This window comes from Takifugu rubripes, chromosome 7, assembly GCF_901000725.2.
Source record: "Takifugu rubripes chromosome 7, fTakRub1.2, whole genome shotgun sequence".
Taxonomy (NCBI): Eukaryota; Metazoa; Chordata; class Actinopteri; order Tetraodontiformes; family Tetraodontidae; genus Takifugu; species Takifugu rubripes.
In genome coordinates, this window is record NC_042291.1 from 13,400,790 (window position 1) to 13,425,292 (window position 24,503).

At 45.2% G+C, this 24,503-nt stretch overlaps 4 protein-coding genes across 8 annotated transcripts; 3 read left to right on the forward strand and 1 right to left on the reverse strand.

Moving 5' to 3' along the window:
* The first annotated feature begins 31 nt into the window (after positions 1 to 31).
* gra (granulito) lies at positions 32 to 6,799 on the forward strand. Of its 5 annotated transcripts, none has more exons than XR_003889098.1 (8): positions 250 to 2,024; positions 2,403 to 4,850; positions 5,624 to 5,706; positions 5,786 to 5,844; positions 5,918 to 5,975; positions 6,081 to 6,187; positions 6,264 to 6,322; positions 6,429 to 6,799. XR_003889098.1 is itself a non-coding variant. In XM_029839368.1 (7 exons), the coding sequence occupies exons 2-7, from the start codon at positions 5,625 to 5,627 to the stop codon at positions 6,454 to 6,456; spliced, it is 393 nt and encodes a 130-aa protein (XP_029695228.1). In that variant the 5' UTR covers positions 32 to 493; position 5,624; the 3' UTR covers positions 6,457 to 6,799. The 5 variants fall into 5 exon arrangements, 2 of the variants coding, with proteins under 2 accessions (XP_029695228.1, XP_029695229.1); XR_003889097.1 differs by having other exon boundaries at positions 254 to 493; XR_003889099.1 differs by having other exon boundaries at positions 334 to 436.
* Positions 6,800 to 7,556: 757 nt separating this feature from the next.
* Positions 7,557 to 10,626, forward strand: upp1 (uridine phosphorylase 1). The gene is made up of 8 exons (XM_011605781.2): positions 7,557 to 7,670; positions 7,890 to 7,925; positions 8,418 to 8,529; positions 8,635 to 8,793; positions 8,885 to 8,999; positions 9,456 to 9,665; positions 9,752 to 9,898; positions 9,981 to 10,626. The coding sequence occupies exons 2-8, from the start codon at positions 7,894 to 7,896 to the stop codon at positions 10,121 to 10,123; spliced, it is 918 nt and encodes a 305-aa protein (XP_011604083.1). The 5' UTR covers positions 7,557 to 7,670; positions 7,890 to 7,893; the 3' UTR covers positions 10,124 to 10,626.
* Positions 10,627 to 10,795: 169 nt separating this feature from the next.
* stmn2a (stathmin 2a) lies at positions 10,796 to 14,155 on the forward strand. Its single transcript, XM_003966094.3, has 5 exons — positions 10,796 to 10,954; positions 12,156 to 12,251; positions 12,368 to 12,540; positions 12,613 to 12,804; positions 12,890 to 14,155. The coding sequence occupies exons 1-5, from the start codon at positions 10,936 to 10,938 to the stop codon at positions 12,947 to 12,949; spliced, it is 540 nt and encodes a 179-aa protein (XP_003966143.1). The 5' UTR covers positions 10,796 to 10,935; the 3' UTR covers positions 12,950 to 14,155.
* Positions 14,156 to 15,108: 953 nt separating this feature from the next.
* On the reverse strand, positions 15,109 to 18,741 carry LOC101077405 (hairy/enhancer-of-split related with YRPW motif protein 1-like). Its single transcript, XM_003966093.3, has 6 exons — positions 18,330 to 18,741; positions 16,830 to 16,928; positions 16,647 to 16,719; positions 16,475 to 16,558; positions 16,310 to 16,391; positions 15,109 to 16,208 (listed from the first exon to the last, which is right to left on the reverse strand). Exons 2-6 carry the CDS (start codon positions 16,913 to 16,915, stop codon positions 15,634 to 15,636), a joined length of 900 nt encoding a protein of 299 aa, XP_003966142.2. The 5' UTR covers positions 16,916 to 16,928; positions 18,330 to 18,741; the 3' UTR covers positions 15,109 to 15,633.
* Positions 18,742 to 24,503: the final 5,762 nt, after the last annotated feature.

A 24,503-nucleotide genomic window follows, 5' to 3' on the forward strand; every position in this document is an offset into this window, starting at 1 on the left:
CAATGTTCTAAAACTAAAAAATAAATGCAGTCTCAGGTTTTCAAAGAATGGCCTTTTCTACTGCATTGCTCTAATGATTAGAGACCAATCAAATCCAATGAGTTTTGATCACAATGCAGCATTATGGACCCTGCCAGATTGAAAGTTTGTGTAGTTTTGCTAGAAAACAAAGATCTTTTTTTAGAGGGGGTGACGCAAGAAGAACAATTTATTTATTTCAAAGTTATTGAACGGGGATTATGAGGCGCACTCCCGAGGTGATGATGGCAGTAACGAGCCACAAGATGAGTGACAGCCTCCGTAAAGCGCGAAGAAGAAAAGCAGCGGTAAAGAAGACGAAGAAGAAGAAGAAGGGTCCAACCGGAAACGCCGCAACAGAAAGGGGGAAGAAGAAGAAAGGGGTCGACTTGCTTGACTTGTGAAAAGGGAGATTTTGGTCGGAATATTTTTCGCTTGTATTGATTTTGCACAAGAATCTGTTCTTATCTATTGTGTAAGTCCTGCTCTGGGAAGTTAGAATATAGCAACGGATGTCTTTGCTCGTACTCGGAAGGCGTTAGTTGTTTTAATGCTGCGGCCTACTTGACTGCGTAACTACGGTGGCTAAATATGAAGGTTTTGGTGGATTGCGTTTGGACACATGTTCTCCAATAAACCATAAAATGGTATCTTTGTGGAAATGTGTGTTTTTGTTAGGCTTTTGGTGAAACTACGCGACTGACTAAAGCCGATGGGCAATTGGTTGATGCTTCTTTCGGATGTGCTGGTTTATGTGTTTGCGACAGATTGCGTGGAATTCTTACTAGTGGATGAAGTTATATCAGTGTGGTGTGTTTTTGGTTTTCTGATTAGAGATAAACTGCAGCACTGTGTGCTCTGGTATAGACTCTTATTTGGTAGTAATGAACGTCCCAACAAGTAGTTATAACCACAGCACAGTAGCGATTATCAGCCAAATGCTTTGATGTGATTAATGGGAATACTGAAGTATGTTGGAGTTGAAAGCAGAACGAATTTGTCCACTGTTGGAAAGAATGATCCGGAACAGCGGAATACATTTTTGGAATTCAATGTTATTTCTACCAGAATGCATTTTGGAACCATCATTGGAAGTTGTTGGACCAGGGGAATTATGGCGTGGATGAAAGTCATGAAATAGGATTGCATTGAAGACATTTGGCTGGAGGCAGCATGGCATCATGATGAGCACTGTTGACTTCAGCCCCCCTTTATATAGTGTCTGTTACAATCTAAATTGTCTCTAGGTGCTTCACAGAAAGCCAACAAGCAACAGTTGCAAGAAAAAAGCCCCTCTTTATTAGGAAGAAACCTTGAGCAGGACCAGGCTGATATGGGGGACCCTCCTGCTGATGGCTGGCTGGACAGAGATGGGAAGGAAAGATAGAGAAGAGAATACACATAAATCATGCAAATACATTAATTACAACAACCTTTCTTTATAATAATGAGTGGGTTACATGTCGGAGGATAGAAGGTCAGTGCACAGCTATGAAGTCGGCGATACCAGTAAAGGTGGCGCAGAGGGGAGAGAAATGCAAAAAAGGACACAAGAAAATTTGTTGATGACATCATCATTGACCTATGAGGAGAGGAGAGTGCATTTTTCTTCCTCTCTCTGACTTTTTCTCTCTGGGTGCTTCTTCTGGTTTTTATGTTCCCAGTCTAAAGATGGAATCTTGAAACAACCACCCAAGGGTTCAGTCACTGAATGGTGTGTGGGCTTGTGATGTCCAGAGTTCTCCATCTTGCCTGATGACTGCCAGGACTGCTGTCATCATACCCTCCTCCTGATCAGGATTACAAGAAGATGGATCATTCGATAGCTCCTAAATATACATTTTTAGGATGAATTAAATGGTGGTTTAATTACTTTTTTTAACCATCATATGGGAAAACTAACTGCTTGGGGAACTGAAAACAATGGACGGGAGGAAGATCATATTTAGCTTGAAGGTTGCTGAGGACTAATACTTTCAGGCCAAGATACAAAATCAGTTTCAAAGGTACAAACAGGTTGCAATTTGACTCTGAAATATCGCAGGTATTGTTGGAGATTGGTCCTTTGCTTTATGGTTAATGCGCAAATGCTGTGATCATTTGAAGTGACGTGAAAGACCTGGTTTTGCGTGGGATTTGTGGTTTTCCTCAGTGGCTACATTACCTTGAGGCCAAAGGTTCTGAGTTGCTTACATGTGCAAGAAACATTCCATGTTGAAATAACCCAGCCAACTGTGATGACTGTTGAGTGGCTGAAATGGGCATCGTCGTGGAAACTTTTGTCACCTTTGAACTGACATTGCTATTCCAGGTCACAATGAGTTGGCGCTGAGGCAGCGATTCTCTTTTGGCAATAATACTCTGTTATACCCTTCTGTCTGCAGGTGCTGTTGTTTGTACATCATCATGGTGGTCGTCATCCGTTTACAGGGGCTGAGAATCACAGCAGGGTCTGAGGATATTCGCAAGTTCTTCACTGGCCTCAAAATTCCGGATGGAGGGGTGCACATTATTGGTGGAGAGCACGACGAGGCGTTTATTCTGTTTGCTTCAGATGAAGATGCAAGAAGAGCCATGAATCGTTCAGGGGGTTGCATTAGGGGTTCGCCGGTTCAGTTGTTCCTGAGTAGTCAAACGGAGATGCAGAACACCCTAGAAAGAAACTCAGAAATCACAGAGCTGGAAGAAATGAGGCAATTTGAAGAGAGCCCAAGATGTTCTAGAAGATCTGTGGAGTCTGATGTTGGCCAGAGATTAGGTGGTCATTTGGGTAATTCCCCTTCCCCTGAGCCCCAGAGTTCTTCACAGACTGAGGACTTGTATGTCTATCTTCGTGGAATGCCCTTCTCTGTGACTGAAATGGATGTCAGTAACTTTTTCGATGGGTTACTTATTGATGGAATTGTGCTGCTGAAAAATGGACATGGTTCAAACACTGGGAATGGTCTGGTCAAATTTAGAAGCAGCGACGATACGTATGAAGCCCTCAAGAGGCATAGGCAGTACATCGGGGCCAGATATGTGGAGGTTTCAAAGTCGACAGCAAATTATTGGTACCAGCATGCAGGAAGCCTGCCAGAGATGGTCGACATGCAGGCCAACGTTGAACGGGACAGGTCACCTCTTCGCAACGACAGGAATCTGCATCAACAAAGGGCTCCGTCCCCTTTGGCCCAGAGATCCAATCCGGCTGATGACGAATACTGTGTCCTTTTGGAGAATCTGTCCTACACGGCAGAAAAGGAAGACATACGAAACCTGTTTCAGAATGCAAACCTTCAAAACGACCAAATCCTGCACCTGGTTTCCAGCGACGGGAGGAGAACCAGATCCTCGTTTGTGCTGTTCAAGAACCTCCATGACTACTGTGAGGCGTTAAGTCATGAAAAAAGGTTGTTTTTTAACAGATGGGTATATACTCGCCCCATATCGAGAGAGAAAATGATCGCCCTTCTGGAAACTCAGGCCCCAGATGAGGGACAGGGGGACTCCGAAAGGCCTCGGGAACGGCCTCCTGCTCAAAACAGAAGCACAAATTCTGAAAAATGCGTTCTCTTTGTGCAGAATCTACCATTCGATGTGCGGAAAGTTGAAATAATGGACTTTTTCCATGGGTTCGATATCACGGAGGACAAGGTGATGCTGCTTCATGACCACACAGGCACCGGAATGGGAAGGGCTTTGGTTGTCTTCCAGTCGGAGGCGGATGCGACGAGGGCGCTCGCTCTTAATGGACGGAGGTTTCTCGGGTCGGAGGTCATGCTGAAATGTATTTCACTTTCTCAGATGCAGCAGGTGGGCGGTGATAGCCCACTGCAGGAGCCACCCCCAAGAAAACTGCGGTATTCAGACAGGAGGAGTGAGAATTATTGCTCTGGCGAGTATCCAGACCACAGGAATCCTCACGATGGTAATGGGCCAATGAGCAAAAGATACGGTCAGCCCAACTCGGGCTGGGATTCTGATTCCTCTCCAGCAGGCTCCTGCAGTCAGCAAGACAGAGGAAGTGGTGTTTGTGGTGACTTTGGTCCCCAGATGGAGCATGTCGACGGTCCCACGCTCGTGCGGCTCGTCAACCTGCCGTTTCAAATCAGAACGGAAGAAATCTATGACTTTTGCTACGGTTACCGCCTCATTCCGGGATCTGTGTCGCTGCAGTATGAGCAGAGCGGGAAACCCTCAGGGTCTGCAACAGCAGCGTTTGAGTCCCGTCAGGAGGCGATGATAGCTATGGCAGAACTGAGTGGGAGACCAATAGGTTCAAGAAAAGTACAGCTGCTGCTTGTGTGATGGTGGCGCTTGGATTAAAACAGTGGGTCATTGTGAGGTGTTTCTACCAGAAGAACTCAACTATCTTGCAGGGCGTGGCTTCAATTGATTCTAAATATAATTTTGTACATTTTTGAGTTTACAGGTTATTGGATTTTCCTTCATCTGTATTGGGAGAGGGGGTGTAAATGATTGTACTCTGCTTCATGTGAAACTTTTTTTTGCTTTGTTTTTAATTAAAAGAAAAGTGTATGTCCAGGAAGTGTCTGCTCTCACCCACCTCTTTCTCACTCGCTTTGCTTTAAAATAAACTTAGGTGATGATTTCACCACAAGAAGAGACAGTATTTGACCTCTAGCCAAGAAGTGAAGTGTTTCAGTGGTTAAATTGCAATAATAACATTTGAAATTGAAATAAACCTGAACTCCAAAACTTGACGTCGTCCCACAGCAGCGATAGATTTGCTTTTATTTTGAAAGAGGCCGAGCGGAAGTCGGGTTTTACTTTGGCATGTTTGCAGCAAACAAGTGCAGAACAAGCTGAGGATTTCTGCTCAAATACAGGTGATGGGTTCAATCATTGGTGTTTAGTTTCTTCGAAGAATTCGTGTCTTTTGCACTTTTCTATTGATTTAAAATGTTCGTAGCGTTCGTCAGAGAAAAGACGATGTTCAGCGTGGCTAGGCTCAAAACATCCCTTTAGGAATTGTTTTTGTCAGCATTTTAGTCTTTAAAAGTTGTACATTTTGGCGTTGATATTAGGTAGGTGAGGAAATATTAAAATCTGACAATTACACAAAGCAATGTTAAGGTTAAGGTTAATGTTAGCCGATGATCCAACAAAAACCTTGTTGAAACACGTGATATTCTAAGTCAATTTGCTCTCCAAATGTGTCATTTACGCATATTTAAGAAACAGAATACAGGAACAGCCAGTTCTTGAACTAATATTACGCTTTTGTTATCGATCAATTTAGTTTACTGCTTAGCTAATCAAATCCCGTCTGTTCACGCTAGCTGTCAAGTTACATTCAACACAGAACAAGTACATTCTAAAATAATTTATTTGCCAAAAGACTCAGTGGAAAATTTTTTTTTTGGCGTTTTTCGCCAGTGATCCCGTCAAGTCACATTGGTATTTTCTCTGTGCATCTGTGCCAGCTCTCCTAAATAAAACTAAACGATTCTGTGCATCCTTGACACGTTTTGTGTGTTGAACACACGCTGTCGAGGCGTCTAAACTCCCATTTGTGTGCAGCAGCATAACTGATCTGTTTGTGAGGACCAAATCCTAGAGTGCCCTTGGTTTGAAATGGTTTGAACTTTCCTGACTACAGGATGGAGGTGTCAAGAAGAAGAGTCCTCCAAAAACATCTGGAGCCTGCAAGGCCCCTACGGCGCTGTGTTAATGTTGTAATAGGTATGCCTTCGCACTAAATCTCCTGTTTTAATCAGTATTATTCTAAGACAATCGTATCCATGTCCCTTCCTTTATTTAGATCCCATCCCTTATGCCTCTACATGTGCACAGGCACTAATGAAGGAAGTTGATCAGGAGGTAAGAAATATCTGGTACATTGAAGCCATTTAAAGAAAAGTTAAATGCACTATTGTCAATCTGTGTTCAATAGACAAGTGTTGACATCAAGAGATTCTATGAGATTCTTTGCCCGAATAAAAAGAAAGAAGGTAAGAATCATGAAAAAGTCACTAAGTGTGATTATTTTTCCCCTCAAAAGATTTTTCTTCAGAATTTAAAATCCAACAAATGTTAACATGAGCTGCATTTTGTAGGCAAATTATCATACTCGAGAGATTTTTTAATTTCTCTGGCAAACTGTGCCGAGTCCAGGAAGAAACCAGAATTCTTGCCCGATTACTCCATAGTCTTAACCAAGGCGGTGAGTCTGGCATCAGCCCTTTTATAAAAAATGATTGCGTAACTGTACTGAACGATGTCTCAAACTGTCTGAACAGAGAGATGAAGAACACCTGAAGTGTCATGAAATATGGTGGAATGAAGGAAAAGGAGAAATGTGAGTTTCATGTTTAGACCTCGGTGATTACACACCACTCGATTGCATTCATTGTGCTAACTAAATTGTCATTATCTTTAATTATATTACTTTTTACTGTTCTTAGGGTGGCAGAAAGGCCTCAGTCATCATGAGAAAATTTACAAAAAGGCTCCCTTATTCAGAGGACTGTGACTTTTCCCCTTTTTGGTTTTCTTAGATTTAATTTGGTGCTATTTATTTGCATGTTTATTATTTTTGAAAACGTTTTTGGAATGGCCTTTGCACAACGTTGATATACTAACACTTTTATTTGCTTTATTTTCAGTGTATTTATCCTCTTTTTGCTTTGCTTCTCTGCTGAGTGCTGTTTGGTGTACATAAATTGTATTATTAGTTTATTATTTTTATTATTTTTATTATTAGTATTTTGTAAAACTATCGGTTGACCGAGGTGGGTGAAATTAAAACTAAAATAAAATGTTCACTTGTCAGAGATTTCTGTTTGTTTTCTTGCTGTTTACCAAAAAATCCACATTCTACTAGCAATGTGAAGACAGTTTTGGGAAGAGGACATTTTGGATAGTCCTCTTGATTTCAAAAGACTGTTTGGGGTTAGAACTAGGTTTAGGTTAGGGTAAAGAGGGTTAGTCCAAATTTTCAGGGTAAGGGGCTGTGTAATGCATTATGCCTAAGAAAGTCCTCACAAGAATAGCAGTACAAGAATGTGTGTGGATGCTTTACTAGACAATATTGTAACTTTTCAGTTTACATCCAACAATATCCACAGTTTCTAAAGAGATAAACAATACGAAAGGATTTAACACTATAATTACAACACAAAACCTGAATTTTATTAATTACTGTGACACCAATTAAGGATTTTTACATATGGTTATATTTTCATGTCACATTTAGTCCCTGTATCCATACATAGACAAGATGAGTATTTCCTCACAAATTAAAGGAGCACATTCCTGTAAAGGGCGCCCTTTGTTACTAATATTCCAAGAACAACATATTTTTATTAATTTGAAACCCCTGGGATTGTTTTATGCACATCATCTCCTGGCTTTATTCAATATCGTTTATACTTTTGAAAAATGTATTTTAAAGAAACAGCTACTATGTCCCCTGTGTCAGTAGAAACCCTTAGAGTCAGGAGTAAATTTCACATCATTATTTGAGGAAGTTTCAACTGACCGGGTGTCCTGCAGCCCCAGCGCGACGATGCTACGTCATCGACGTCACCGGCGCCGCGTTCACTGTGACGTCACCTGGGCCGGATTCTGGTGTCAGGGCTTCGATGTCAGATATGCAGAAAAGGTCAGGAGAGGAGCCAAGCGCGGCGGAACGCAGCATCATCTAGGTGAAAACCCGACAGCTTTGAGATGGTTTCAGCATTTTTTTTGCGTTATTTCTCGGTGGAACCGGTTGAAATGACCGCAGCGGTGTTTGCGGTGGAAGCCGAGCTTAAAATTGGCGTGAATGTTGCCGGTCGTTGGCTTTTCGTTCCGAGCCCGTTTGCGACGCTTCGTGTGTGAACTGTTGGTTTCCTTTTGGTTAATGTTGGGACACTTTTTCACAGGAAGATGGACGGAAATGGAACCGAGCCATGCAGCAGGTGAGACGCGCTCCAAACAACACGAATTAAAACGCTTGGATCTACTGTGACCCTAATCAATAAACCGAATCTATAATCATCTAATGGACGTCGCCGGTGAAATAAACGCTGGAAAATAGGTTTTCAAATTACGCAGCGTAAAAAGTTCCCTATACAAAGTCAGCATTAGGTTGCTTAATTACACATGAAGTAATATTCTCTTAATTCGGAGAATTTAAAGAGGTGACGCCAGCATGTAAAAAAAAAAAACCGACAGGTTTTGCTCTTTTATAAATTATTGACTTGAACTGGAAATATATATATATATATAATATATAAGTCCGCACTCTTTAGCCATAAACTCTCCAGTTGCAGGAAGGGGGAGACTCGCAGATAAATGACACAACATTAAGTCACGTACACCCCCTTCCCTCCCACCGACGAATGTGCTGTCTCGTGTTATTTGGAGTGTTTAGATTTCTCTTTAATCTTCTCTCAACCTCCATCGCTCAGCCCAGTGTGTGTGAACAACCCCCATCTGGAAGCGCTGAAAAATGACATCCTCTACCACTTCAGCTTGGGGACCTCAACCCACGACCTGCCGGCCATGTTTGGTGACGTCAAGGTAACGCTCTCGTGGCTTTCACTGCAGAAAAACACACCCAAAAAAGCACTGTTCCAATATTTAAACAACCAAAAAAACCAAAATCTTTCTTTTCTTCTTTTCCAGTTTGTGTGTGTCGGCGGCAGCCCCTGGAGGATGAAGGCTTTCATCGAGTACATTGCGACTGAGCTCAATATGAACGACCCCAAATCAGAGTATCCTAATATCTGTGCAGGGACTGACCGCTATGCTATGTATAAAATCGGCCCTGTACTATCTGTCAGCGTATGTAGCCCAGTTCTGTACTGCACACTTATGTCGTCTGCGTACTCATCTGCCCAGATTCCATGTGTAAAGATGGTGTTTTGTTTTGCAGCATGGGATGGGCATCCCGTCTATCGCCATAATGCTACATGAGCTGATAAAGCTCCTCCATCATGCACATTGCAAAGATGTTACCGTTATACGTATTGGGACATCTGGTGGGATCGGTAAGTAAATAAACATTGACCGGCTTCACTGTGTTCTACTCAAGCGATACATCACTTCAGGCCGTGGTGTATGCGCAGTGTGCTACAGCCGAGGACCAATCAGATCACCTGAATTCACCTTTCTGTTTTATAATGTGTAATATTTGGATTATTTGTTGAGGATGTTTTTAGGACTACGGATACTTGGAGCATTTCTTTGCTCAGATAACCCCGCTTTAATATTATGCATATCACAGATAAACCTCTTGGAATCTCTAGATGGCGCTCAAGCTCCCGAGGCAGACATTGTTGTATCACATGCAGACAGTTGCAGTATTATTGGAAATTGAATTCCATGTTCAGCTAAAGGATGCTGTATTCAAACACGTGAAAATGGGCCTTTTGCTTATTGGCTCTTTGACTTCTGTGTAGCATTTGTAATGATCAGGTTATGAATGAGCATTTCTTTTGTATCAGGGCTCGAGCCGGGCACCCTGGTTATCACCAAACAGTCCGTGGACCCTACCTTTCTCCCCAGATTCGAACAGGTGATTCTGGGAAAGACGGTAGTGCGCAACACTGATCTGGACCCAAGCCTGGCCAAGGAGCTGCTGCAGTGCAGCCAGGAGCTGAACCGCTTTGAGACCGTCATTGGCAACACCATGTGCACAATGGACTTCTATGAAGGTACAGATGGATGCTTGTGTTCCTTTTTTCCATAGCAACTGTAATGTGTGCTTTAATATTCCCCTCCCGTCTCCCCAATGGTGCAGGGCAGGGCCGTTTGGACGGCGCCTTTTGCTCCTACACTGAGAAAGATAAGCTGGATTACCTGAGAAAAGCAAGAGACGCCGGTGTCTGTAACATCGAGATGGAGTCGTCGGTTTTTGCCGCCATGTGCAAAATGAGTGGCCTAAAAGGTACGGCGTTGTGAGAGCAGCCGCACACGACCGACTGTAACGTCTCTCCTTTAACCCTCATTCCATGTTGTGTTTTCTGCAGCGGCTGTGGTTTGTGTGACTTTGCTGAATCGCCTGAAGGGGGATCAGGTGAACACCTCCCACGATGTCCTCCAAGATTACCAGCAACGTCCTCAGATTCTGGTCGGCTCCTACATCAAGAAGAAACTAGAGGGCTGCAATTAAGAGAAACGGTTCATATATGCAATGTTTTCCAGATCACCAGCAACAGTTTTAATAACACTTGAATAATGAATGACACCAGGTTACGCCGCCGTCGTTGCCAGTGAACAAATCTATTTAATAAAATATTTATAATGTTATTCAGATTACACTATATGATATGTGTGGCTACAGCATCCTCAGTTACTTCTGTAAGGCTTGACTTGTGTTCTGGTAACTTTAGGCCCACTCTGCTGCCACGGCAACCTCTCTGACATGTTCCCAGTTTGATGAATGTTGTTGAAGATGGTGGAAAAACTCTAAAAACATGTTGGCGTGAGTCAAGTTACGAAGAAATGTATGCTGTCTTTTAAAATAAGTGTGCTTGTTTATTTATTATGATTAGAGTTCTGGAAGTGATCGGGCAACATCAACACTCCAGACATGGCTGCATGTCAGAATAGGAGCAAATGCTGCATAAAGTCTTGTGTTTCCTGATGATTTTATTAAAGGTTCTGACGGACAATGAAATATAAGAGTCGGCTCATTTCGAATTGCCAGGTATTTTTGGATAACGCTGGTTTCACTCAGCTGCATTCTGCAGAGAGAATCTGGGGTCTCCACGCTAAATCGGCCTCTGCGATAGGAGAAGATGGAGAGAGTGACAGCGAGACAAAGAGAGAGAGCGGGGTCTGGCTGCGCGCTCCTGTGCGTGCGCACCTCCCGTCTGCCGTCCGATCGTGCCAGCCGGTGTGTTCGCTGACTCAGTGCCTTAAGCCGCATCACTCTTCACCTAAGCAGTGCTACAGCATCCTCTGTGGAGAAATACATCAGCCATGGCCAAAACAGCTACCGGTAAGTGGGCTGAATGGATGGATGGATGGATGGATGGATGGATGGATGGATGGATGGATGGATGGATTATTGCTCGTGGACACGATGCATCATGTCGGCGCGGTGTTGCCGTGCTCGTGCCTCTCTAATGGTTCCAGTCACTAATGTTATTTCAAAAATCAAAATGAATGCAAGTGATATTCGCCTTCTCAGCTTAATATCGTCCTTTGGACCGCCGGTCTGTTGTCTTTTCAATTCAGACGGCGAGAGTTCTGGTCTGCAAACCCAACCTCCTCCTCTTTTAATGATTTAAACGGCCCAGATGCCCTTGTTTTGCGTCAAGGTTAACGCCGCTTAGACGTTTTGTTTGTTATTTATCCGTATAAATGGCTCCAAAAGGCAGCAAGCAGCTATATTTACGCCGCCGCACCTGCGGTTCCTGCCTCCGCGGCCCCCAACATGCAGCATAATGCAGACGGACCCCACCCTAGATGCTGAGCTACCGACCGTTTAGCGAAGCATGAGAGGACTCCAGCGGCCTGATGTATTGATGCTGCTGCACACTCAAATCCGTCCGATGGGATTATTTAAAGAACTAAAGAATCCCGTGTTTTTAGGGCTTTTTAAAAAAAAATTCGATGTCTCTTTTGATTCACGCCTGTCGCTTCTCCCCCACATTTCATTTGCATTCATTCTTTACTTGCTTTTTATATTATTTTAAACTAACTAGACCATAAAATTGAATGTTAGGGCTATTTGGAGGTGCAACCAGCAGTGATATTAGATCATGTAAATATATTATTAGCCTAGTCATCTGTGCTAATGAGCAGTTATTGTTGTCGGCCATGACATGTAGCATGACGGTAGTCAAGGCATCTGCATGCGTACAGTATATCAGATATTTATAGTGCTTTAGCCATATTCGCTGGCTTTAACAGAACACTAGGGGGAAGGCCAGCCCTGCAGCATGGGGACACTTCACACACTGGCCTTGGCAGCCTTTAGCACCCATAAAGACATCGTCACCCACAGAACACTTCTTCATTCATTCAGGACATAACAGGTTTTCATTTGATCAGAAGTGTCTTCGGTCATTTACCTCGTCTCACCTTTTCTGCCCCGTGAGTGTGTGACCTTGATTTGTTTGAAGTGAGCTGGTGATTATTTGTGACCAGCGATGTTGGGAGGCTCACCAGGATGTCACGGTGCATTTGTGTTCCAGCATATAAAGAGAAGATGAAGGAGTTGTCTGTCCTCTCCCTGATCTGCTCCTGCTTCTACCCGGAGGCACGCAACAAATTCGTCCATGAGTTTGAAGGTATCACATTGATTTTCTTTGCCGTCACTCAGTTTGTAAATACATTCAGGGGTGAAATAAAATGTTCAGCTTGGCATTTGTTGACCTGCGGTTCTAATAGTCGGTCTGATTTGCAGACATGGAGGTCAAGGCTATAAAGAAGCGCACGTCTGGTCAGGCGTTTGAGGTGATTCTCAAGCCGCCATCTCCGGTGTCTGACGCCGTCCATAACTTCCCCTCACCCCCCAAAAGGGACATCTCTCTGGAGGACATTGAGAAGAAACTGGAGGCAGCTGAGGATCGAAGAAGAGTGGGTAATATCGCTCCAGTTAGCTTTGGTTCGTCCAAAAACAAGTTAAATAAAGATGTTGCTTGCTTTCAGTACCAGGAGGCCCAGGTGATGAGGGCTTTGGCAGAAAAGCGGGAGCACGAGAGGGATGTGTTGCTAAAGGCCATGGAGGAGAACAGTAACTTCAGCAAGATGGCCGAGGAGAAACTCCAGATGAAGATGGACCAGATCAAGGAGAACCGCGACGCCCATCTGGCAGCCATGCTTGAGCGCCTGCAGGAAAAGGTGAGAAAGCCCCCAGAACTCAGTTCCCAGACCTTCTGTACTCCTTCTTCCGCATCCTGACCGCTGTGGCTCTGTTACATTCCAGGAAAGACACGCAGCTTTGGTGCGCAAGAACAAGGAGCTGCGGGAAGAACTGACAGCATGAACGCCACGCTGGTCCTGAGTGGCTCGGTCCACCAGGGTCCCTCCACCCAGCCCTTTTCTCACATCCTCTACCCCCTCAGAAATAAAAGCATCCGGACCCCACCACCACATCACAACACAGTGCACCACCAGTACCACCAGTACTCACTATTACCAGTATTATCAATGGAAACAAGCATCATTAAAACTCATGTTGAGGAAGAAAGCGTCGATTTTAGGGATAGTGTGAGAATCAGGCTTTTATTTTGTAAATACCTTTTTTCTTAGTCTCTCTCTCTTTCTCTCTCTCTCTCTCTCTCTCTCTCTCTCTCTCTTGGTAGGTGAAGTACATACATCTGCATGTATTGTGCTGCACTTTCAAACGGTTTGTTTGTAATGGAGTGACATTTCAGTTCTCTCGAAATAACGTGCCACCATTTTCTCGTGAAAGTGTCGTGAGTTGGCTGCAGAATGATGTCATGCTGACAATGTTTCTGTGTCTTTGTAAAGAACGGCGGTCGGTGTAGGTAGGCTACGAACTTCTCAAGAAACCAAGGCGTCTCCCTCCTCTCATCTTTCTCACGCACCCCTTAGCGCACACGCTTGGAACGTAACGATACGCTAAAGCCACAGATTGTGTACTGATGAACGCAACCGGTACCTACGTGTACCTCCATAGGTTACCAAGAACGGCTTCACCCTATGAGAGCAACCGTTTTGACGCCTGCAGATTCCCATTTACTCAGATTTTATTGTTATAGTGAATCCATCAGAAACCAAATCAATGTTATTGACATTATTTGTAAAGTATTTGGGGAGTGATATATTGAATGTTATGATGCCATAATGGCACGAAGCATTTTTTTTTTTGGACTGTGGAATGTGCTGTTGTCTCCACATCGGTATTATTAGCGTGAGCATTATGGGTGTGTATGTGAATGTGAATCTACCACCAGGCACCACCGGCCTGTGCTCTCTTTAGCAGATTAGAATGAGAATGGATTGAGGATGCTTTAGATTCAGCACAGCCTCTTTTAAATCTACAGTCCCACTTATATCCGCTTGCATCCTTCTCTGCTTGTGTTTCCCTTCATATATTTCTGTGGAAGCTTTGCTGAATAAAGGTTCCCAGATTCTGCGGACATGGCATGCACCATCTGATACTTTTCTGTGCTCAAAAGACGAGGGAACACGTAAACTGCCAAATAAAGAACCAGTTATCTACACATTTATGGGGAATTGAGAATCGCATTCTTCACCCTTTTCAGCCCATTTTTAAAATGGGCTTAAAAGCCCTGTTATATTTTGATGATGTTTAGTATTATTACATAAATTTTGACAGGAGTCAACCTAAACGTGTATAAACATCCTCTATAGAATTCTTCAAAGATGCAAACTGTTGAATAAGTAGTGGCGTTATTCCTCCACTAGGTGGCAGTAATAGATCATCTCAAGCCAGAATCAAAATTCAACAAAACACTCCTTTTATCCCAAATTGAGTCAAAATTTCCCTTCAGAACACAAGTAATGAGATCCTAAAAATAAAATGTTTGCTCAGAATTAATTATGCTTTTAATTCTTTTAAAATTAATAATATGAGCAGGTATGATTCTTCAACAATTAATTACAGAAACGTTATATTCGGCTTCAAAGACGTGAGATGATTTTCAGGATCAAATAAAGATAATATTTATGATTGATAGCAGGCTCCAGCCCCAAGGAAGCGGATCACAGGAAGGAAATCTGAGGTGCCGCGTGGATGGAGGGATAGAAACGGCGTCACCGACAAATTCTCGACAGAACCAACACCGAGCAGCCAAACGCCGATTTACCGATGAAGCCATCTGTGGCTCGCTGCCCCCTTTAAAGCGTTTCCTCCAATGTTCCCATCCTGTTCACACTATTGTCTCCGTTTCAGACTGACCCGGGCTGGTGAGGTCAGGGCAACATTGTCAAGGATTTCCTGTAGCCCTTAATGATTTCCTGTGTATTCAAATGGGCAACAATGTTCTCGCATTCAGTTACTTGCCTTGCACGCAGTTTGGAAAAAAAGAGCCCTTTGATTAACGTTATTAACTCAGGATTAGCTGCAGCAGAGCAACAAAAACTAATCTGCGTGTGTCGGCTATGGGAAGATGTTTGTGTCTTAAGTGTTTGGGGAGCATCAGTTTAGATCAGGTCTTGTATTTTTGCTCGATTTATTGGTACAAAAATATTGCAAATAGATACAAGAGTTGAATTTTCTGAATCACAAGTCTTCCCATACTTGTATGCATCTTCTTTTCCACATGTTCAGATACCAAGAGAGACAAAGCTCCAGTGAACTTATTCTACAATGTGTTAAACACTGACAGCGCTCGACAAATGAGGTTAAGGTGTCTGGAAAGTACCTCCTCCCACGTGTGCATACAGTCAATTCCTGTCAATCAGAACGTTTACACAGTTAATTATCAGTTGCTATTTAAAAAAAAAAAAAAAAAAAAAACAGAAGAAAAACCCACCACATATCATAAAATCATTCAGAAAGGCTTGATATAAAGTTGTGTCTTACTGAGAGGACGCTGAAACCATGAGCGATCTCTCCCAACTTGTTCTTTACTCTAAATAAATCACTGCTTTGCTCTTCTTCTTGCTAGGAAAGCAAACCAGGCAGAGTCTCTGGTGACAGGCACAGCTCAGCTGTTGCACGCAGTCCGCTTTTCGGTCTCAGAAGGCGCCGATCTCTGTACCCCAGGGTCTGAAGGGTTTTGACAGGGCAGAGGAGGGGCTCATCGTGCCGGCGGCCGACGGCGAGACCAGAGGAAGAGCGCCAAAGGAGAGGGGGAAGGCCGACAAGGACAGGGATGAAAGCAGCGGTGCCGTCAGTTTGGATGTGGCCACGGGCACCACCAGGGACTCCGCGGGGGGCATGACGGCGAGCCTGGATGTTCCAGTTGAATCGGAGGAGGGGGAGGAAGATGCTGAGGAGGAAGAGGAGGAAGAGGGTGGGCTGCTGTTGCCCCTGGCTGCAGGTGTTCTGCCCTGGGGGCGCTGCAGGAGGAGGGGGTGAGGAAGATGAACAGACGCCGACCCGTAAGTGGCCCCCCAGGCTAAGTGTTCCAGTCCAGTGTGTACCTCCCTCTGAGAGGCGTAGCTGCTGAGGTGGGACACCAGGCGCATGCGGAGGGGGTCGGCGCTCTCCCGACCTTCTACCATGCTCAGGTAGCGAGCCGTCTCTGCCAGGCACTCCCTGAAGCCCAGGCTCCGGTAATCCTTAGCCAGCACATGAGCCTCAAAGTATCCTGGGAAAGGCGGAAGAGTCAAGAGGTTGGTTACAGTCAGGTTTTACACAATTCTTCCAAACAGATGGGCTAAAAAAAAGCCAAAAGCAGGGATCTGTTACCTTTGCCACAGGTGGCATGAAGCATCTTCAAATGGTCCACAGTCATTTGCAAAATTTCAGCTTTTTCTAATTTAGCTGATCCCTGGGAAGAAATCAGGCAAACCAATCAAGCTTCGTACAGCAAAATTCCAAATAGCCCGAAGAGGGAAGTAGCAGCAGCTTTACCTGCTTTTCAAAGGCACTTGGCACCAATCTCCTCAACTCTGACAGGCTGTTATTGATTCGGTCACGCCTCCGTTTCTCGATGATCTAAAAATGGATTTTAAAATAAATGTGAACTTAAAGCAGTGACGACAACAACAAGCAACAGAGCGTGGGTCGCCATTAGTTGACTTACGCCTCTGCGCCGCTTTCTGGCTTGAACCTGGGTGGTTGTGGAAGGTGACATCGAGCCGTGGGAATCAAGCGGACTGCAGAGCAAAACAGCAACAGATCAGAGCAAAGAAAGCGATTCGGTGGCACTTTCAGCTGCAGGGCGTCCGGGAAAGCGTGCATCAGTGGCGTGATACGATGAACGCACCTGTTCTCGTCGCCGCTGTCCTTCTCCACGTCAACATTATCGTCCAGCTCGCTGTCCGAGGAGCTGTAATTGTGGCTGCGCTTCATGTCGCTCCCGGGCCTGCACAGATCACTAGTTAGTCCGTCTCGGTCATACACATCCAGGGCACTGACAGCAGAGGCTTTGTGCCACAGTTTAAACGGCGGACCTGCCTACCCTGCTGCGGCCCTCGGGGGGCGTGGCCAGTTGGGCACAGTGGGCGTGGTTTGTACAAAGTAGACTGCGAAATGACAAATTCTTAGGAAAATAATAAAACAACTAGCAGATCATAAGAAAACTTTATTGCTGATATAACTTATTTACAATTTGTAATCAGCTAACCAACCATTAGGCCGAGACCCCCCCTCCTCTAGGGCAACAGGCGCCTCTGCAAGTGGGGGGCCGGTTCTTTGCTGTTTTGGCACATGACCTATTAGCAGAGTGTGGTGCTTATTGTCTGCTATCAGCTGTGTGGTTCCTCAACACCAGTGAAGATCCGGGACCCCCCCCCCCCCCCCCACACACACACACACACACACTTTTCTCTGCTGCAAACACTTCAGTGACTGCTACAGAGACCTTCCCAGGGACACTTTTACCCCCTCCTGACTGGAGTCTCTCTTCTCCTCAGGAAAAGCATTTTTGTAGAGGCTCTGCACACCGCATATAAATGCTCTGTATTAAATATGTTCACATACAACCATCTCATTGACCCTGTAAGCACCTGATTGTGGACAGGCAGCAGGGTGGTCTGTAGAAGGTGTGAACAGTCTGACCTCTAAACGCACTTGGGTCAGAAGGCAAACTATATAAAACACCGGAATCTTCACTGTCTCAGTTCAGCTGCGTAACAAATGCCTGTTTTGGGAGCGCAAATATAGCTGAACATGCTAAATAAACATATTTATATATTGTAAGATTAAAAAAAATCTCAAAAATTTTTAACTTTAATTTATGTTACACCATTAAGATTTAAGATATGAAATTGAACACTTCTTCCGTCATTCTAATTGGAAAGTAGAGCAGCTCTTATTATTGCACTAGTTATCATTTTCCATTGTTCTAATAGTGTTAACTTTCATTTTTGGACATGTTTTGTACACAAATACAAAATTTCACATTAGAATTGTTCAATAATATGGTTTGAAATCCAGCAAAAGTTGGTGTTCTATGAGGAAATTGACTTCTTAAATTTCACTTTTCAGTGATTCTTACCACCGAACACAGAAGGTGTAATTTTTGGTATTTGTATTAAGTACAGGTATCTTTTTCATTTTTTTAGTTTCATTTTTTCCCCAAGATATCCTCCTAAACTTTACCAAAATCCTCCCACCCACCCATCAAAAATTCTTAAACCAGTACTCTAAAATCTGGCTTTCCCCAATAACACCACTAAAGTCTACTGAGTGTATCAGGGGAAGTGCCCCCCCCCCCCCCCCCCTCCACGCGCACACACGCGTGCTCCCCCTGAGAATCCTTTACCTTGTAGAGAAGCAGCTGTTCCTGCGCTCCGTCCGTCAGGTCAGTTGTTACTGCGGTGTGCTGGGAGCAGGACAAGTGTGGAGGAGGTCTTGATACCAAGGAGCAACTGCAGGCCGACACGCTGTTCCCAGAATGTCAGCGAGGTCCCGGTGGTGACAGACACAACCTGCAGGCTTCACTCAATCTCGTTGTTGCGACGAGCTCCCGCGCCGTCCCCGACACACCCATTCTCCCCCCCTGTCCTCGGGCTCCTCGGCCAGCGCGTTCGCTGAGAGGATGCATGCTTTTAAAAATATCACACATTTCTGCACTTCCATGCTCCCGCTCGGTTAATACCAGAAGCATTAACAGCTCCGGAAAAGATCACGACCTGCGCGCTGCCTCACATGAGCGCCCCATCCTCGGAGCGATCATGTTCCGGGGAGTTTGGTCGACCCGTATCCTCTAAACCGCACCTGGCCTTTCTCTGACCCTCTCAGGATCCAGTTGGGGGGGTGTTTATGATGTCATTTTGGAAATATTGTTCTACGGCGCTACCTGCCCAACAGGACAGCTCTTCATGGGGCCTCTGTCATGAGCAGACACAGACCACCCTCCTCACACCTGAACGTCAAGGTCCTTCACATTAGCTCTGACATCGCCAGGATCATTAAATGTAATCACGACCCCCCCCAAAATCTCCCCAAGCCTTGACTTTTCTCGGTGATTCCCTGTGAAAATTCACAAGCGTTTGATAGAAGCTCATTTATCTGTGATCGCTGTGTTCCTCTGGGTGACCCCTACATTATGTGACCCCCCACCTTCTGAAAAAACCATGCCAGTCTGCCTGTTGACTGTGTGGCCTAACCCAGCGCTGGTTTGAAGACGCCACTCACCAGCCCGTGCCAGGAAGCTAAGGGGTATAGGCAGACATTTGTTTGGAACTGGCGTGTGCCCAGCTGCCTTCCTCCATCTCCCCTCAGGTCTCCCTTGGCGACTCATTGTGTGCAAGTGTGCGGCTGGTGCGTCTGCGTGTGTTTGTGTGTGTGTGTGTGAGAGAGAGAGAGTGTGCGAGTGTGTTTAGGAGGTGCCGTTTCCCACAGCCCTGATCTAATTCCGTGGTAACTCAATCTCCGTGTGAGCACTTCCCGGCGAGTGTTCTCCCACCCGTCGACGGTCTCTCTCTGACTGGCTGAGTGGCTGAGTGTGTCTGACAGAGGCTGGCTCAGTCTCGTTGCTTAGTCCCCCCCCCCCCCCCCGTTCCCCCCAGCGGCCCCACCATCCAGCTCCTTCCCACCCACGCACCTCCACCAGCCTCCGTCCATACCCGCCCTTCAGGATTGATTTACCACGCCGACCGTTTGGGACAGCAACGGCGTTCGCCTGCATCCTGTGTGCAGACCCTGCTGACATCTCGTAGCTGTCACTCAACAACTGCCGGACAGACATTTGCATTTGTGTGTTGAGTGTTGGTGTGTGTGTGTGAGAGTGAGAGAGAGAGAGAGAGAAAGAGAGAGAGAGAATCTTTTTCATGTAGAAATAAAGCCACTTTGCTGCATCCATATGAGGTATTTAATCTTGTGTAAGACAGAGAAAATGCCACCCATACTGGTCATAAATAACTTGTCCGACTGAGGGAAATGTCTCCCAGACTACCGCCATACAACAATGTTATCCTATGGTTCCCAGCTTCCTGCCTGTTCCCCCCCTGGTTCGCGCACCCAGGCGCTATATTGGGCAGGGACCAGACCAGGCCTGAGACCCATTCCCAGTGTTTGACCATAAAATACCCGCCTTCTCTTTCTTTACTTTCCTGCCTTTGTTGGTGTCCATTCTCGTGTTTTTAGATAGGTAAAGCCAGGGAGGATGTGTTAACTTCCTCGTTTCTTTGTTTAGTTGAATTTTTTTTGTTTATTTAAAAAATCTTTTTTTTTTTTCACCCCCTCTTTTGTCAGAGAACAGCCAGTCACTGACGCCGAGGTCCCACCAATTCGCCCCAGCTGGCAATTACAGAGCTTAGCGTCAATTACAGGCCATGAAACACGCCAAGGTGAGACTCAGACAATACTTTGAACTCCGATATCTCATCGGCTGGTTTGAGAATGCGTGAGTCATGAAACATCAGTTTCTGCATAATGGCGGGCACTCCGTAATGAACCCCTAACAATTGCATTGTTCCGTCGGGTTTACCAGCACACTGCGCATTATCAGTTAACTTGTCCAAGTCCACAATGGGGGGAAGGCAGATCACAAGACCGGTTCCCAAATAAGCGCAACAGGAGACAGCACATGATGTCCACAGAGACTGGAGGCTGCTTTTAAGGCCACACATTGTGTTAACACAGGAAAAAACATTGTTTGCATGTCAATAGAGTCTGTGTCTGTGTGGAGGCTGATGTTGAGGTTTTAATTAAACGTATCTCCCGATTTATGTCGTGCAGACCTTGTGTAAAAGTTAAATATTAATATTCTCTGCGTGTGTGCAATGGGTCACTGTTGAGATTTATTGTGTTTTAAATCATTTCAAACCTGTTTTTGGTCAGACAGCACCTGACATAGAAATAAAAAAGAGACGAGGAAAAAAAAGGTAAATTTATGGCGTATCAGAAGTTTGTTTTTTTTGGGACCAGCTCCTTTCCCAGTGGAGACTCTGTGCCAGCTGTCTGTGCTGCAGTAAAGTACTGCTTTCCCAAGCTCCGACCTGTGGGAAAATCTGTTGTGGCCAGTAATTGATTCCGCCCTGCCAGCCCCATTACTCTCCATTGCAGTCAAACTGCCACTGATCTGCAGAAAGCCTGTTAGCGCAGCCTGTTTGCTCTTTCTTCCTCTTTCTCTCTCCCCTACTCACACAAACACGCACCAGTTTTGCACCAAGTTTGCTGGGAATTCCACCCTTCATCCCTACGCATCGTCCTCTGCTCACACACAAGTATTTAAACCTCAAAATAAGGTGACACTAAAGGGCCGTGTGACACGTTTTGAAGTACGGCAAATGCGTCCCACGCCAGGATTTCCACAAGTCCGAGCAGAACTTACAAGAATATTGAAACAAGAGTCCCAGGAGCTGCAGCCCCCCCCCCCCCACCCCACCCCCACCCCACCCCCACCCCCCGCCACTCATGAAGTATTAAGAGCAGTCATCTGCTGAGATGGCCGAGTTAATTGTCACAGCCTAACACTTACCACATGTCTAAACAAAGGTAAATGCTCAACCCCCTCCCTCCAATTAATCCTCAATCAGGGGTGCTGCTCCGCACCGCCGCCTTTGTGCCCCCGTCTGGGCTCAGCAGGTGGGGTTCTGCGGACCCGAGTGTGTGCCTACGTGCGTTCTACAAAAACGATCTGTGACACAGACAGACGGCCACGTGAGGGATACGGGCGGCATCGGGCCCAATGATTGATCAGAAGTTTCTCATGACGGAGGCTTTATATAACTTGCAGCCGACGGATGCACTTTCCCATGTTGTGAGGGGTCAGGGGGCCACCCTCCAGCACTGTTGCAGTTGTTTTTCATGCATGAATACAAGCCCACTGTTGGGGGTGGGGGTGAGTGAGGTGGGGGTGATCTAAGAGAACATAAAAGAGCAGCATAGAACTGTACAGTATGTAGCACTTTAGCTCCCGGTGAACCCCCCCCTCCCTCCCGCCCACTGCACTTTGCACTCTGACTGTGCCCCGACGGGCAACACTCCCATCCCTGGATGGACAGAACAAGCAGTGTCTGTGTGAGAGGCACCTACGCCGCCCCCTCCCCCCACACACCCCCCGCCCCCCAAGCCTGTGGTTGGTGCGCTGTAAACCAGAAGCCCGAGGCGCCGGGAGCGTGTGGGATGAACGGATGAGAGGGAAGATCAAAGCAAGGAAGCATGAAAAAGCTCAAAGCACACAGGCGAAAGCAACCTCTCTCACCTCTGCCGAACACACACACACACACACACACACACACACACACACACACACACACACACACACACTGGCTAAGCAGAGCAATTGAAGTCCACCCTAGCCTGTGGTTCCCCCTCATCAACAGCCACAGAAAAGGGCCCATGAGAGTGCTCAGAGCTCGGGTCATGTCAGCCTCTCTGCAGCTGATGTCCTGAACTGCTGGGAACAGGACCTGGCATGGCCCATCATAGAGAATACCTGATTCAGAGTGATTCACGTCACAGCCCCAGCAATGGAACACACCAGTCACTGTTTGTTACAAAGGTTCAAACTGATTTTTTTAATGTGAAAAGAAAAAAAAGAGTTATTTCTGCTGTGGGGTGGGGGGGTTGTTTTAATGTGTGTCATTGAAAACTTTATACAAGGGCCCGAGGTCACAAGGTCAAGATGGTGCAAGATCATCAAAAAAAAAGATGTTCAATTTAATCGAGAAAATCCTCAATCATCATGCATGTTACCAGTCAAGATAACAGCAGCAACAAGAGGTAAAAAATGTAATTATTATTTCAGAGAGAGTTACTGATTAAGCAGAAAAGGACTAAATGGAGACTCGCTTAAAAGTGACAAATTCCTGACAACGTGGGGTTTAAATACGCTGTCAAAAGCACCAGCGGCGTCTCAGACGCTCTCACTGGATGCACAGACGTGCATCTAAAGTTCACCGTCGACGCCGACGGCCATGACCTCTGTTTTACCTGCCGCCATGCAAAGCTAGTTTTGCTTAATAATGAGGCAAGTCAGATTTGTAAACTCTTTTGGCCCCGAGGATTCTCTCTCCATTATTCATGAGTCCTCAGGTTGGACCCTGGGAACAAGCTGAGCGAGGCCCTGTGTCAATACGAAACACTGGCCGCCACAATGGGCTCTGCCTCCAACTACACTGTTGACAGACACCAACACAAAGGAGTTGAAAGGGGTCCCCCTCCGTTCTCACACACACCGAAGAATGAGTCAGTGTGCTGCCGCTCAGGGCTGTGTTTGTACAGTATATACAGCTTTTGTCCACCGCCACTGTTCTCTCATCAATGGGGGCTGAAGTGTTGATGAAAACCAGGAGGAACGGACTTCTCTGCGGCTGCCAGCGAGGGTTCACGTTCAGTCGACGGGCTCTGCGCCTGCTGGATGGCACTTGCGTGTGCAGAAAGCCCCCCCCCCCCCCTCCCCGGGTGACAGAACAAGGCGTAATCGGCTTATTTGTGGGTAAACAGTGCTCCAAGATACTGTATATGTCTGTCCTTCTTTTCTCTGTCAACGCTCAGAAGGAAATATTACATTTACACCATGAAATCAAATATTACAATCAATAAATATAGGCTGCCAGAGTAAACGGGTAATAAATCATCTGTTTTTGTTTCAACCCCGAGCCAGGATCAGCGTCAGACTTACCAGGCCTGTCGTTTTGGAGTGATTTGGAGACATATTTGTCCTCCCTCCATCCCTCCTGAATGATAATCATCTACTATGAACTACTTCTGAAATCATCAAGAAATTGTCAAGTGTCTAATTTATCCTGATAGATTATTCAAACCTCTTTACTTTCCCTTGTCTTTGCACTGTGTCAAAACAATTAAAAACATTGTAGCTATATCATTATCATTATATTAACGAATGGTTACAAAATACCGTGTCATGATAAAAACATTCCTAACCTTACAAGTTTGCGTCAACTTATGTAGAAAATGCAGTTTGTTTTTAGGCATCCAAATTTCAGACATAACTCGGGGGTGTAAAGCAAAAGTTTATCTGAAAATTAGGGAGAAAACCAAGAATTCAAACAATCTAGTGTAATCTACTTGCACATCCACTAGAGGGAGACACGCTCTAAATCAGAAATGTGTTGGGAGTAATTTTGCCCATATTTAGCCTCTCGAGTCATAGCCATAAAGCTCAAAACGTCACTAATGTTTGAAAAAGATAAACAGAATAACTATAAAAAAACAAAAATCAATGTGCCTTTTGCTAGAAAGTCAGTCTATTGTTTTAATTATGTATGTGTATGTAGATATCTATACTTAATTGAACAAAGGCCAATGTAAACTGCATGTCTGTATTGAACCTGACCAGGTAAAGACAAAATATAGGTGGACAATAAACAAGAAAACCTGTAGATTTTTAGCTTTCCCTGCTCTTTACTTGTCCTCGAAGTCAAATAAACTTCTTAAGAATTTAAATTTACACAAAGATTGCCTGGGTCCAATTTGCTTTTCAAAGGCGCCACCTACCGACCATAACCAGCATTACAATGACCGC

What these genes read in the sequence shown, in the direction of transcription:
- gra (XM_029839368.1), top strand. Translation starts at nt 5,625, where the DNA reads ATGGAGGTGTCAAGAAGAAGAGTCCTCCAAAAACATCTGGAGCCTGCA. An exon ending in TGAAGGAAGTTGATCAGGAG is followed by an intron (nt 5,845 to 5,917) that starts GTAAGAAATATC and finishes TGTGTTCAATAG; the next exon opens with ACAAGTGTTGACATCAAGAG. An exon ending in AATGAAGGAAAAGGAGAAAT is followed by an intron (nt 6,323 to 6,428) that starts GTGAGTTTCATG and finishes TACTGTTCTTAG; the next exon opens with GGTGGCAGAAAGGCCTCAGT.
- upp1 (XM_011605781.2), top strand. Translation starts at nt 7,894, where the DNA reads ATGGACGGAAATGGAACCGAGCCATGCAGCAG. An exon ending in TGGGACATCTGGTGGGATCG is followed by an intron (nt 9,000 to 9,455) that starts GTAAGTAAATAA and finishes CTTTTGTATCAG; the next exon opens with GGCTCGAGCCGGGCACCCTG. An exon ending in CACAATGGACTTCTATGAAG is followed by an intron (nt 9,666 to 9,751) that starts GTACAGATGGAT and finishes CCAATGGTGCAG; the next exon opens with GGCAGGGCCGTTTGGACGGC.
- stmn2a (XM_003966094.3), top strand. An exon ending in ATTCGTCCATGAGTTTGAAG is followed by an intron (nt 12,252 to 12,367) that starts GTATCACATTGA and finishes TCTGATTTGCAG; the next exon opens with ACATGGAGGTCAAGGCTATA. An exon ending in TTGAGCGCCTGCAGGAAAAG is followed by an intron (nt 12,805 to 12,889) that starts GTGAGAAAGCCC and finishes GTTACATTCCAG; the next exon opens with GAAAGACACGCAGCTTTGGT.
- LOC101077405 (XM_003966093.3), bottom strand. Translation starts at nt 16,915, where the DNA reads ATGAAGCGCAGCCACAATTACAGCTCCTCGGACAGCGAGCTGGACGAT. An exon ending in GACAGCGGCGACGAGAACAG is followed by an intron (nt 16,720 to 16,829) that starts GTGCGTTCATCG and finishes TTTGCTCTGCAG; the next exon opens with TCCGCTTGATTCCCACGGCT. An exon ending in TCATGCCACCTGTGGCAAAG is followed by an intron (nt 16,209 to 16,309) that starts GTAACAGATCCC and finishes CGCCTTTCCCAG; the next exon opens with GATACTTTGAGGCTCATGTG.